The sequence below is a fragment of the Dioszegia hungarica genome (genome assembly GCF_025882075.1).
Source record: "Dioszegia hungarica strain PDD-24b-2 chromosome Unknown MKK02contig_7, whole genome shotgun sequence".
In the NCBI taxonomy this organism is placed as follows: Eukaryota; Fungi; Basidiomycota; class Tremellomycetes; order Tremellales; family Bulleribasidiaceae; genus Dioszegia; species Dioszegia hungarica.
The window spans coordinates 203363-216535 of record NW_026515769.1 but is presented as its reverse complement, the minus strand read 5'-3'; the positions used below and the strand labels follow the sequence as shown (position 1 = coordinate 216535).

General features: G+C 57.0%; 4 protein-coding genes across 4 annotated transcripts; 2 read left to right on the top strand and 2 right to left on the bottom strand.

Annotated features, from left to right (window-relative positions):
- Positions 1-144: 144 nt before the first annotated feature.
- MKK02DRAFT_23729 (uncharacterized protein) lies at positions 145-1871 on the top strand (the record flags this gene model as incomplete). Its single annotated transcript, XM_053086773.1, has 5 exons — positions 145-970; positions 1052-1138; positions 1212-1299; positions 1409-1484; positions 1626-1871. 5 exons carry the CDS (start codon positions 145-147, stop codon positions 1869-1871), a joined length of 1323 nt encoding a protein of 440 aa, XP_052947043.1.
- Positions 1872-2470: 599 nt separating this feature from the next.
- MKK02DRAFT_43189 (uncharacterized protein) lies at positions 2471-3271 on the bottom strand (the record flags this gene model as incomplete). Its single annotated transcript, XM_053092312.1, has 3 exons — positions 2471-2739; positions 2825-2997; positions 3114-3271. 3 exons carry the CDS (start codon positions 3269-3271, stop codon positions 2471-2473), a joined length of 600 nt encoding a protein of 199 aa, XP_052947042.1.
- A 392-nt stretch (positions 3272-3663) lies between these two features.
- Positions 3664-5378, top strand: MKK02DRAFT_24326 (triose-phosphate transporter family-domain-containing protein; the record flags this gene model as incomplete). Its single annotated transcript, XM_053086877.1, has 13 exons — positions 3664-3702; positions 3765-3826; positions 3882-3940; positions 3996-4043; positions 4094-4161; positions 4222-4290; positions 4342-4455; positions 4506-4589; positions 4654-4791; positions 4850-5008; positions 5070-5141; positions 5206-5273; positions 5330-5378. 13 exons carry the CDS (start codon positions 3664-3666, stop codon positions 5376-5378), a joined length of 1029 nt encoding a protein of 342 aa, XP_052947041.1.
- Positions 5379-8809: 3431 nt separating this feature from the next.
- MKK02DRAFT_43187 (uncharacterized protein) lies at positions 8810-12522 on the bottom strand (the record flags this gene model as incomplete). Its single annotated transcript, XM_053092311.1, has 13 exons — positions 8810-9051; positions 9127-9393; positions 9447-9876; positions 9932-10113; positions 10167-10296; positions 10351-10845; positions 10896-11039; positions 11091-11589; positions 11639-11712; positions 11771-12090; positions 12143-12192; positions 12256-12381; positions 12428-12522. 13 exons carry the CDS (start codon positions 12520-12522, stop codon positions 8810-8812), a joined length of 3054 nt encoding a protein of 1017 aa, XP_052947040.1.
- Positions 12523-13173: the final 651 nt, after the last annotated feature.

Genomic DNA, 13173 nt, shown 5'->3' with positions numbered 1-13173 from the left:
ATGGGTGGAGGGAAGTGTCTCGGATCTGACCGAAATAGCCGATCAGAGGGCAAAAGTCGGTCAAAGAGAGGATGTTGATGGCGAGACTGGTCTATTGTACAATATCTAGCTAATCTGAGAGGCGCAGAAAGGCTGAGGAGGATGATGATATCCTCATCAAATGGGAAAGCTCCATCTACCTCCAAACCGGCCGGGGCTGCCGCTCGAGATGGGGTCTATCCCCTCTCCCCTGGATCAGACGACCCCCACCTCCCCTCTATCGACCAGAACCCCTACGCCCCCTCCTCAACCTCGACATCAAGCCTCAAGCCCTCGTCTCAAGTCAAAGATGCCCTCTACTCGCCAATAGCGCGATACCCCCAACCCTCCTCCCACCCTTCATCGACGGGGTTCCCTCCACCGCGCCTTACCCCCTCCCCCTCCCCCTCCCCCTCCCCCTCTGGCCTCTCGACGCTCGACCGCCTTCTGACATCTCTCGGTATCCCCGCACCCGTACTCACCCTCATCAAAGCCAATACTGGCCTCCTCCTCGTCGCCTCCTCCCAGATCTTCTTCGTGGGGATGGGATTGACTGCCAAATTCTTCGTCAGTTCGACCTCATTGTCGACATTCACGCTCATCTTCGTCCGCATGTCCATCACCGCCCTCTTCTCCGGCCTCTGGCTACACTACACCGGCAATCCAAATCCATTCCTCGGTCCGCCTGATCCGCGAATACGGAGACTGCTCGTCTTGCGCGGCTTTATGGGATTTGGCGGTCTCTTCTCCAACTACCAGAGTCTGCGAGGATTGAGCGTGAGCGATTCAGTGACGATACAATTCTTAGCGCCGAATATCACGGCCGTGCTGGGCTGGGTGGTGCTCGGGGAGGTACTGGGGTGGAGGGAGATCAGTGCGGGCGTGGCGTGCCTGGGAGGGGTGTTGTTGGTTTCGAGGCCGCCGTTCTTGTTTGGGACCGCGGCTGGGGCGGGTGAGGTGGGGGACGGAATCGTGGATGGTGTGGGGGATGGTATGAGGGGTACAGGGACAGCAGGAGGGGGAATGGAGGGAGAAGGGGGGGATGCGGGCATCACACATGCGGATAGGCTGTTGGCGGTCGGATGGGCTTTTGTGGCCGTGTCGTTTGCTTCGTGTGCTTGTGAGTCTACCTCTTAGCCCGACTGCCTGCCTCATGATGTCTTGTGGAGGCGGGATTCAAGCTCATATACCAGACATCACGATCCGCAAGATTGGCAAACAAGCACACGCGATGCATTCGATGTTGTACTTTTGCTACGCTTGCCTCATCACCAGCTTCATGTGAGTCCACCCAGCTGTGTGTCGACCGGCCTCTCCTCTTCTGCGGTAAGATGGGGGACAAAAACCCATGGGCGAGCGCAAGGAGAAACGCAAAGCTGACCAGGCCTAGCGGTACGATCGTCCAATTCAGATCTTTCGTGTTCATACAATCCTGGAAAGAGTTCTGGTTGATCATGCTCATCGGTGTAAGTCCGTTCCCTATCTCTTCTCCCTTCTCCGGATCATCCATATCTCCCTTGGCCATATTCCCAGATCCATCTCATCCCGTCTTCGCGATCTCACACTGTCCTCGCGATCTGACCCGAACCGAGCCGGCTGATCCCCAGGTATTCGGCTTCATTGGCCAAATCCTGCTCACCTTCGGACTCCAACGTGAAAAAGCCGGACGCGCAAGTCTGGCAATGTACCTCTCCCTCTTCTACTCGCTCATCTTTGAGTTGGTGTTCTTTGGGACGGTACCGCCGTTCTTGAGTCTCCTAGGGGCGTTTATCATCATCGTCTCCGCTGTTTGGGTTGCGGTATGTCTTCTTCCATTTCCCCAGAATTTGTTCCACTTCATTCTCCCATTCTGAGGCCTGAGTCCGATCGCTCCCATCCTCATCAATCGATAGTGTGCTGGGCGTTTAGGTGAAGAAGCGTCAGCTGATACCTCTTAGGTCAGCAAGAAGACCGAAGACCCCCCTTCGACGGGGTATGAGCGCGTCAACACCGACGAAGAATCAGTGCCCGTCTCGCGCTCGCGTTCGCGTTCGCCTAGTCCCAACAGCATCCCGCTCGAGTTCAGATCAAAGCGGACGGACTCGCCTGAGGGGCGGGATGAGCCAGAGCGGGTCCATGGCCATTGGTCAGAAAAGAAATTAGAGGATGATGGAGTTGGGCGGAATGGGTCGCAGGTGCCTGTAAGACCGAGTTTGTCTGGCGTGGCGCCAAGGATGGGGAGCGGGAGTGGGACTGGGAGTCATGGTGCGACGTTAGGGGTGGATGGGAGGGTTTTGCGCAGGAAAAGCAGCGCCAGTTCGGGGATAGGTCTAGACCGGGATTGAGGTGAGATTGGTCAGATACTATCTGTGTAGCTTACTTATCTTGTCCGTAGAGACGCAGAATCATCGTGTTGATGTGGTGTGCATACCATTGTCGCTCCCCCGCTTCCCCGCTTCCCACTCAGCCAAGATTACTGCTGTGACGCAGGCGCCTCCGGTAGTGGTGTCTCCCCAACCAACGGTTCCTTGCCTATATCCGCATACGTCGTATCTGCCCCCTGAGCCAACATCTCCGCCATGCTCGTCGCTCCTTCCCCTTGCCCGCTAGCTGATGCGGAAGAGGAAGACGATGGTTGGCCAGCCATGACGTCCACGGGACCGCCTGCTGCTTTGTATAAAGCGGAGAGGATTTCGGAGGGTGATAAGGCGTTTATATCTATTGATTTTGCGTCTTCTCCCTCTGAGCCATCAGCCCCATTTCCAGACAAGTCTCAAGGACACGCATGAGGTCGAGGAGATCAATGCAGACAAGGAGAAAGACGTACCGATCTCAACTCGTAATGACGCCTTGGGCATCCCTCCTTCCCACGCGCCTACGCCCGCATCAGGCGATTTTTTATCCAGGGCTTTACTCCGCGGATCCCGGAGACGGTCGATATGGAATGGGAGGGTGGGGTTGGCGTATGCTAGTCGGGGCGCTATGGTACGGACGAATTCGCTAATGATCAGCTTAGAGCCTTGCGTAACCTGCTTCCAGACACCCAGTCTCGAAAGTCCATCCCAAGGCCTTCCTTGGACCTCCCGGAAGAGCCTATAGGGGTCGAAAAGACATACCGAGGTCCAGAGGGCGAGTTCTTGGAAACGAAACTCAACCGCAACCCTTTCACTCTTGACGGTAAAGAGGTCGATCCTTCCCCTGAAGTAAGACTTGAAATTGCTTGTCGGACAGGCAGGCGGCGGATCGCTGAGGAGGAAGCGGAGGAGGACGCCATTGAGATATAGCTATCGACGCATGTAGGTCTGTAAGGAGGATAAATCATGGGTGGGCGAAAAGTCGATGGTGGGTGGGGGTGTTTACGTAAACGCCCTGTCGCGTCCAAACCTTAAATTCCTCTCAACTCCTCGAGCCCACCGCCATCAATACCTTCCCTTTGTACCTATCACTCCTCTTCCTGACTTGTATCTACTTTGCTCTGCCAAAGATCAGGACCTGTCGACAGCCGCCAGTCAAATCCTACCACCAGTGCTTTCGTAAACGCACACATCCGCGGAACCTCGAGTCTTAACCGCTCAGACTTCTGAAACGTGTCCTCCTCGAAGCGCGCTTTCGCCTTCGCATTCCTCATCATCGACCCACGGCGCGACCTCAGCCAATATGAGCACGATGAACAAGCTGGACGAGGAGCAGTCAATACCTCTGAATGTACGCCCAGCTGTCTTTGACTCGGCCGACAGTCGGAATGGACGAGAAAGCTGATCGGATAGGCTATGCCCCGCGCATCAGATATGGACCAGGACTTGATGACTGGTCCAAGGATAGAAGTCAAGTGCGCTGACCGAACCACATCCTTTCTGGGACTAGGCGGAAGCTGATACTTGCAGAGTTGCAGATGCTAGATTAGCGTCTCAGCCGAAGAAGATCACTATCCCGGGTTTCGTCAGTGAGCTATCCATTCCTTAACTCATCCAAGTGAGCGGGATAGCTGATACGTCAAGTCATTCCTATCTGGATGGCATGCTCCATCTCCGTCATCCTCTACAACAGTCAGTTCTGGCCCCCACACCGAAGGCGAGAGCAAGGGCTGATCATCCAGCTTTCGTGTTCAAGAGCCTCGACTTCCCATACCCCGTTTTCCTCACAACATTCCACTTGGCCTTCTCGGTACGTCCGCTAGCGTCTTCATTTCGGTAGAGATCGAGAGTGAGCAAGCTGACATAGGAGGCTGTTAGCACCCGTATTCTCCAAAGAACGACGACACTCGTAGACGGGGCGAAGGATATCGAAATGACCGTAAGCTAGCAATCCGCCACAGCGTGCGAAGCGCAAAAGCTGACAGGATAGCGCGACCGATGGGTCCGATCTATCCTTCCTATCGGCGCGCTCTTCTCGGGGTCTTTGATCCTGAGTAACTATGCGTACCTTTCGCTCTCGGTCTCATTCATCCAGATGCTCAAGGTCAGTTCCGGCACATATCGCCTTGTTGAAGTGCCAAAGCTGATCATCAGGCCTTTAACCCGGTGGCTATCCTTCTCATCTCATTTGCGTTCAAGATCCAAGAACCGAATGCCCGGCTCATGGCTATCGTCGGCGTGAGTTTCCCCGTCGTCATCCGCCTTGAGCTCAGGTGAATGGGAATGGAGCTCATACCTTTAGCTGATCTCCACTGGCTGCGTCCTGGCGGCATACGGCGAAGTCCACTTTGAGCTCTTTGGGTTCCTCTGCCAGTGCGCCGCTATCGCCTTTGAAGCGTCTCGGCTTGTGATGATCCAGATTCTGCTGCACGGATTGAAGGTGAGCTTCAGAGCTCCTGTCCGTGTGTCAACGACCAAGGATCTAGCTTACGCGATAGATGGACCCTATCGTCTCGCTACACTACTACGCCCCCGTCTGCGCAGTGATCAACGCCTGCATCTTGCCGTTTATTGAGGGGATGGAGCCATTCTATAACCTGCACCGCGTGGGGTTGTTGGTTCTGCTTACAAACGCTGGTATGGCGTTTGCGCTGAATGTAAGCTCCTTCACTCGTGTTCACCTTGTATAATAGGTAGGGAACTCAGCTGACACGATAGGTCGCTGCGGTCTTCCTCATCTCGGTGGGATCTGGATTGATCCTCACCCTCGCTGGTGTGCTCAAAGATATCGTCAGTTGCCGCCTCCGGAGTACCTTGCGTCTACGAGCAGAGAGGCAGCGAACTGACAGAGCAGCTCTTGATCTCAGGCTCGGTCATTGCGTTCGGAAGCAGGATCACCGCACTGCAAGTGTTTGGCTATGCGTGAGTTTCCCTTCGTTGGGCACCGGACCAGGAAAGTGAAGGTGCTGATTGGCTAGTATCTCATTAGGCGGACTAGTGATGTTCAAGACGACGGGCGGGAAGTGAGAGGGCAACTGTGCGCAGGTCGGCAGAGCAGCTTGTTGAGGTAATGAGGGCTAGGAAGGCGGACATCATCTCGGGATCGCATCAATGATCAGACTCATCAGCGCAATTAGGTAGTCGTAGATACAGGACAGTTCTTGCATAGAATACCTTCGGATGCAGATGCGCACGAGCACCTTAAGTGCACAGCTTTGCATGGTCCGCGGTATTTGTGTCCAGACTGGGGTTGGATCCGAGATCTCTGAGACAAGGCAGATAGGCCGGCTGGCTGCGGTGACGATAGCGGCGACGGAACAGCAGGTGGACGGGAAAGACGGTGAACGAGGCGGAGGCGGTGTTCCCGATATAGAAACGATCGTCCTCAATATGGACGTGGAGTCTACCTTCAAGGCCGGACTGTGACTGGCTCTTGTTCTTCTATCTGTAAATCTACCTCAGCTCTGCATAGCTCCTCCGAAGCTTCTTTGCCCCAAAGCACATCGTCGAAACTCGAACCAAACAAAGCATCCAATCAGATCTGAAAATGTCGGCAAGAGATGTGAGTTCCGCTTCACTACATCCTCCTCTAGCTTCCCTCGAGCTGCGGTCTGCTGTGTTGGGCTATGTCTCTATGGACCCCCTAGAACAATAGGAGGCGACCGGAGAAGTGAAGAGAAGGAGTAGTAGCTGATATGACAGTTCTACGGTAACCAGCCGTATGTCCTCTTTCTTACTTCTAGCCAACGGACTCTTCCCGTCGTGAACTAGCGAACCAGAGCGGTCTGCCCTTTAGGTCGCCCGGGGTGCTTCAGGGGTGGAGCAAGCGTCGTCCTCGAGGGCAAGAGCTGACCAGACCGTAGTGCAGGCGGACACGGGGGCTACGGACCCCCTCAAGGCGGATATCAACAAGGGTACGGGCAGCCTCCGCAGCAAGGCGGGTATTATCAGCCTCAGCAGGGAGGGTATCAACAACCTCAACAGGGATAGTGAGCGCTCTTTCTCTCTCTCCGGCCCGAGCCTTGGAATCGAGGCAAGGCTGACCTGTAGTTATCCTCAGCAACAGCCTCAGCAGATGTACGTTCAGCAGCCACCACCAAGGAAGGGCGGAGGAGCGGGAACCGGATGCTGCGCCTGGTGAGTCTGCCTTTGTCTGGCGAAGGTGATTGTTTGGGTTGTAGCTGACAGTACAGCCTGGCTGGTATGCTCTGCTGCTGCTGTGGTGAGTCCTCCTCATCCAGGGATCACGTCGCCGAGTTTCGCTGACAGCACTAGCCGAGGACATCTGCTGCGACTGCCTCTTTTAGATACCCCTCGGACGATCCGTATAATTAGCTACGCCCCCAATATCTCTCGCCAGGATGCATCTCGTGAGCTTGTTCTTAGTCATCCTCTCAGATCGCGCCGTTTGGCCAGGCTATTCCTGCACTAAGATGAGACATGGGTGTCTCATGTCTTCAAGCCGGATGATGGAGGTTTTCTTTGCCCCGCCTCCTTGTCCTTGATCATCATCTACACTTGAGCAACTCAAAACCTATACAGCAGCACAACCCATACCTCCATCCCAAGACAGATAGACCCATCATGCTCTGTAAGCCTTCACTCCATCGTGCTATCCTCTGAAGTCAAAGCTGATGGCCCCCCAGCCTCCTTCAACTTTGATCGCCACCCTTCGTCGTCAGGATCCTCACACTCTGCCTCTACCTCTGCCCCAGTGCCCAGCAGCGAGGTAGGACCTCACGGTCGCATTCCGGGTTGGACATACCTCACTAGGGGTACGTTCGGTGCGGTGTATTCCAGGCAAGGGAAGCCGCTGGCACTGAAAGTCGTTGAGGTGCCTGAGAACGCAGCTGCCCTACTAGATGAATATCGGCTGTGAGTGAGGGTACATGTCCATTGCGTCATGTCAAGCTGATGAGCAGATATCGTTCTGTCTCTTCAGCTTTGACGTCCACCAGCGGTCGCGCTCGCTTCATCACCCCTCGGCCGTACGCGTACAACGACTGCTCCACCTCTTCTCCCCCTGCTCAGATCAACGTTTCACTCCCCGCTCCACTTCCAGACCCATACATTGCTGTCCATGTCGACGTGGACGACTTCCACGGCATCTCCTTACCCGCCATGATCCTCGACCAGATCCCCGACCTCCCGCCCGCCCTCACATCCACCTACCGCCGTCTCTTCTGGCGGGACGAGCTCGCCCGCTCTGGTCCGCCTATCCGTCTCCTCCGGCTCTATCTCGGCCGCGTGCTTCCTCCCACTTCGCATCATCTTGCCCCGGGAGTACAGAGTGACTTCCCACTAGATCAGCCACGGTATAGACTGCTCGATGAGGCGTTGCGTGAGGAAGGAAGAGCGGGACTGCCGGACTCGTCGGAGGTGTGTAGGGGCATGGGGGAGGTATTGGGCAAGTTGCACTGGACGGCGGGAACCAACGGGAGGGACGTCGAGTTGGTCTTGGGTGGAGATGAGCAGGATGGGGTGCAGTGCGAAATCCTAGACTATAACCAAGTGAGTAGCTCACCAGCTGCTTTGTCCACGAGCTGATTTTCAGTCCCGCCCGTGGATCATCCCGAACCTCTTCAACCTCGCCTCGACAAATCAGCTCCCTCCGCAGCTCACGATCGGCACTTACGCCTCCAGCTCGCTCGTAGAAGCGGCCGGCCGAATGGGGACCTTTATCGGAGGACAGGAGTATTACTACCCTCGACCCGATACCCCGGACGGGTATGCCCTGTTTCGAGAGGGGTATGAGGAGGTGGTTAAGGGATTGGTCGGTAGGTATGTGCCAGATCCGGTAGGGGAAGGATGGGAAGGGTTTGTGAGGGATGTGAGGGAGGCGGTGGGGCGGTTTTTTGAGAAGTTTGAGGGGGTTTATGAGGAGAAGACCGAATTCCCCACTTATGTGGATGGAGCGCCGGGCAAGAGCACCAGACAGAAATCCGTGCTCCTCCGCCAGTTGATCGAAGGGAAGATGGGGCAGAAACTCGATCCAACGAAGGGACCCTACAAACTCGAGATGTTCGGGGACGACGACGTCAATGCCGACGAGTGGGATGCCCATGACTTTGCTTGAGCTGGGCCATCTGTTTCACGCGCCGGCTGGTCTTCTGTCCTTGTAATATCACCCACAATGCATAAGGTACATGCGAAGTAGAGATCAGTACAAATTTCTTGCACATCAATCTTCAGATGTACCAACCATGCCCGTATCCGCATCCATGTATACTCTATAGCATGCACGCAACAGACCTTCGCTGCCCCAGCTGCTTCGGCCAAACAGACAGCCATATGAGACCCGCTCGCTCAGACGAAGAAGTTGATTCCTGACTCGGGATTGTAGCATAGCTCTACAACCCACACCTACACCCGAGCCCGCTCTTACCTTCTTCCTCCCAACAGTAGCTGTCTCTCTCCAGCTCCAGCTATAAAGCCCGACCGCGCCTTTTCCTCTCCCCTCATCCCGACCCATTCGTTACCCCTGGCCCGCCCGGCCCACCCGGCTGCTGATCATACCCGCCCGTCACCTGAGGAGGCATAGCCATCTGACCCTGAGGCGGGATCATCGGACTTGGTCCTGGCCCCCCAGGTCCACCTGGGCCACCTGGTCCGCCTTGACCAGGCTGGAACTGCGCCTGATTGGGCGGCCCGCCCGACCCTGGTGGATGAGGCGGTGGGAATGGGAGATTGTGCTGCACTACTAGTTATCAGCCATGTCCATTCCTCCTCCCCTTCTCCATGCTCCGCCACCCAAGGATTGAACGTAAATACTTACTTTGCGGAGTCTGATGTGGCGTTCCACCATAAAACATCCCCTGCCCCTGTCCTGGCCCACCTGGTCCGCCTGGTCCGCCCGGTCCTCCCGGTCCTCCCGGACCTTGCCCTGGCGGACCTTGTCCTGGCTGACCCCCCGGAACCGGAACGCGCTGCGGCGAATGCGGCATCCCATTAGGCCCTCCACCCCCGTTCGGCCCAAACTGAGCTTGTAGATGCTGAGGAAGGAACTGGGGGTTTGGCGGGCCATTATGGAAGTACATCGGCACTGCTTGGTCAGCTCTCTGTCCCTTTCTCACGCGTCGGACTCAACCAACTCACTTCCTGGGTGCTGCTGGTGTTGCGGATGATGACCCGGTCCTTGCCCTGGTCCCTGTCCTTGTCCCTGCCCTTGTCCCTGTCCTGGTCCTCCCTGCTGCTGCTGCTGTTGCTGCAAATGCAATTGCTGCTGAGTGAGATGTTGCGGGTGATTCGGGTGATTTGGGTGATTTGGGTGCTGGGGACCATGCTGAGGGTGTTGAGGATGAGGGTGATTTTGGTGATTCTGGTGATTTGGGTGCTGTGGCTGATGAGGGAGATGAGGCGGTCCATGCCCATTGAGCATATGCGCCGGCATCCCTCCGACCCCATTGGGCCCGTTCGGCCCGCCGGGTAATGGCGCGTATCCCGGTCCAGGGGAGAACATGCCGTTGGGGGGCATACCGGGCGGGCCTTGACCTTGAGCCTGGCCCTGGGGAGGCATACCGGGCTGCTAAGATGTCAGCTTATAGGCTCATTTCATTCTGGGACGTGACCATTAGACTGACCTGTCCAAATCGGTTCGGCTGATACCACTGACCTCCCGGTCCTTGCACCGGCATAAGCTGAGGTTGGCGGAACTGCGGGGAGGTCAATCCCATTTGGTCCTCGTCCATCCCGAAGCCCATAGGTGGAGCGGGAGGGAGGAACGCCATTTGGACCGGTCGACCAGTGTATGGCCAATTCGGCGCTGTCTCGTCAGCTCCAACCTCTCGGAAAAAATGCCGAGCATGGTGAGCTCACGGATATGGCTAGCATGGTGGACTTGACTGTGCCTGAACGGGTTGAAGTCAGACCGGAGGTCGACCGTAACTTTCCCGGGGACTTGATCCCCAAAGAACGCATTCTTGGGCACAGAGGGACCCGCCGCAGCCTGCTTGTCAGCTCTCGTCCTCATTCACCTTCACACCTGACAAGGAGAACTTACAGACACCGCAAACGGCCTGGCGGCAGGACTACCCCCACCCGGCTTGAACGCCGCCGCCGTCGGCTTGAACACGAACGCCGCCGCCTTGGGATTCAACTTGGCCTGAGCCTGCTGCTCCGCACTCTGGCTCGCCGTCGTACTGAGCGCAGGGCTCGTCATCCCCAACCCCGGAATATCCGCCTTGGCCGACTCGGTGATCGACAGAGTGGGAGCGGTCACGCCAGACATGGATGGTTTTCGGAATGCAGGGATCTCGGGGATGTGCATGGGGATCTTTTTGCCCAGAGGCTTGGAGACGGCTCGGGCGGTCTCGGGGCCTTTGAGAGTGGCGGTCGCGTCCGCGGCGGCAGCGGGGGACTTGGAGTCGGAGAGCTTGCGGGCCTGCTCGGCTTTGGCCGCTTGGAGGGAGGATTGGGCGTTGGCTTCGATGGACTTTTGCTTCTCTTCGTCCTTGGACAGGATGGGGAGGATGTCTTTCGGGATAGGGAGTGGGACCTGACTGATCAGCTACTTCTGCCGGCGGTGGGATGAGCTAGCGGACATACCTTGAAGCTAGCTTGGAACTTCTTGAGCTCGGCAACTTGCTTCTCCCGCTCCGTCTTGGCCATCGACTGCTTCTTCGCCTCGACCTTCTCGCGCTCGCTATCGACGAACTGGCGATACGCGCCGACGACATTGTCGAGACCATCCTAGTCTGTCAGCTGGAACTCCTCGACCTCAAATAGCGCAGGCCAACTCACCTTGGAGTCGGCTGAAGCACCAGGTGCAGGAGGCGAAGTCATCGCAGCCGAAGTAGGGGGCAAGTGCGAAGTAGATGTCTTGGCAGCCACCGCATCCTTCGCGCTGTCGACAACAGCAGTCTTCGCACCATCTACAGCTGGTGTCTGTGCGCCATCCGCCTTGACAGCCTTCTCTGCCTTCTCAGCCTTCTCGACCGCCGGAGCAGCCGTAGCCGCCGGAGTTGGGCCCTTAGCAGTCGCACCCGGCGCAGGCGACTTGGATGCCGGCTGAGCCTTGTTGCCACTAGCGCCGAGAGCAGGGGATGCAGTTCCGCTGCCGTTTCCGTTGGCTTTGGGACCGTTGGCGCCCTTGCCTCCTGCGGCAGCTGCGTAGCCGCCAGCTCCGGGTCCGCCTTGCGACTTTCGAGCAGCAGGCGGGACGTAGGCGTTCGGGCCTCTTGGCGCTGCAGGGGGAGCGGGAGCCGGCTGGGTCGGCTGATCACGTTGGACGCCAGAGTACCTGGCATATAAGCTACAGATACAGACCACCAGCACACGAGACGACTTACATCTCCTCGTCGTCCTTGGCCCAGTCAAACTTGGCGCCCCTCTCATCCATGACGTGAACATTGCCAGACGATTGCTATGTGATCAGCTTAGCCCTTTGCGCCATACGCATCGCAATTGAAAACACAACTCACGCCCATTATTTCACTTGCGAGCCGATCCGCCTCCTTCTCCCTCTGCCTGAAATCCGATCCAGACTTGTTCAGCTTGGTCGTGTAGATCTCCTCCCTATAGCTGGTCGTGGTACCGAAGAGCCGAGCATTCGTCTCGAACTGGTCCCATTTACCAGCTTCGGCGCCGAAGGTCTCGCTGTCTTTACCGGCTCGAGCGCCGTTGGTGGCGGAGCTGCCATTGGTAGGCGCGGCGTTCGCGTCGGGGCCGGACCAAGGTTGGAGCTCTCGGGGACCGGGAGAGGCACGAGTAGGCCCGGAGATTTCGGTGTCGGTCTGGAAGACTGGAAAGTCAGCTTGGGCACACTCGGACACTGTCGGGCACGGACAGCTCACTCTTGTTGACTGCGGGCTTCTCGACCTGGACCTTCTTCATGTCGCTCATACTGGAGGGTCAGCTATGAGCGGAGACGTGAATTCCATAAAGTCTGGACAGCTGAAAAACTCACTGGTCGTTGATAGACACCCTCGGACTCCCTCCACCGCTCCCATTCCCACTCCCCACCGGACTTCCGCCCCTCGCTGCAGCGTTGTACCCGCCCGATCCGGGTGGCCCGCCCCTCCAAGATCCGCGGCTAATCATCAGCTAATGGTCCGAGTTGGGAAAGTAGGAAGACATACCGCTGACCGCCAGCTTCGCCTCCACCCCTACCACCGCCACCACCGCCTCCCCCACCTCGCCCACCCCTGCCCCTGGTGTTGCTGACAGTAGCCATATCGGCCCGGGTTTTCGGTTCTCGTAGCTCGTGAGATGTCGTCAAAAGGAAGAAGAGATCCGGCAGGAAGATGCTAGATCAGAGAGTGTGAATGCGGTCCGGGGATGCGAGTGTCGGGGCGGCGGGGAAGGTGGAGTAGAACCGCTGTTGATCAGCTTGCTCCCGAGGCCTGCAGACATGGATGCGGTACGGATTGCGATGTTCACTCTCTATAGATCGCCGGGCTAGTCCAACAGACGAGGGAAGGGCAGTCCAGTCTAAACGGGAGAACACATGCAAGGAGGAATGTCAACTCACCAATATTCTCTGGAACGGGCAGGACACAGGCAGGTCCAGCTGCTTTCCGGCAGCTCTGACTCCGCAGCAGCACGTAGCGTATAGCTATACAGCTGATCTAGCCCTACGCTGGCTAGGCTATAAGGTATAGGTAGGCAAGAACCTATATGGATAGGATGAAGCTGAACTTCTCGAGAGACGCGTGAGGTGAGGCTGGCCCCGGCCGGAATGGTCCCCAATTAATATTACGGTAATCCGGATTCAGGGTCCGAGTTCCTCAGCATTCCGCCACAAACGGCGTCATCCGGGTTTTAGCGAGATCCGTGCGCGTGTTTCAGAAAAGAGTCGGTGCTTTGGCGGTCGACGCTCGTGAAG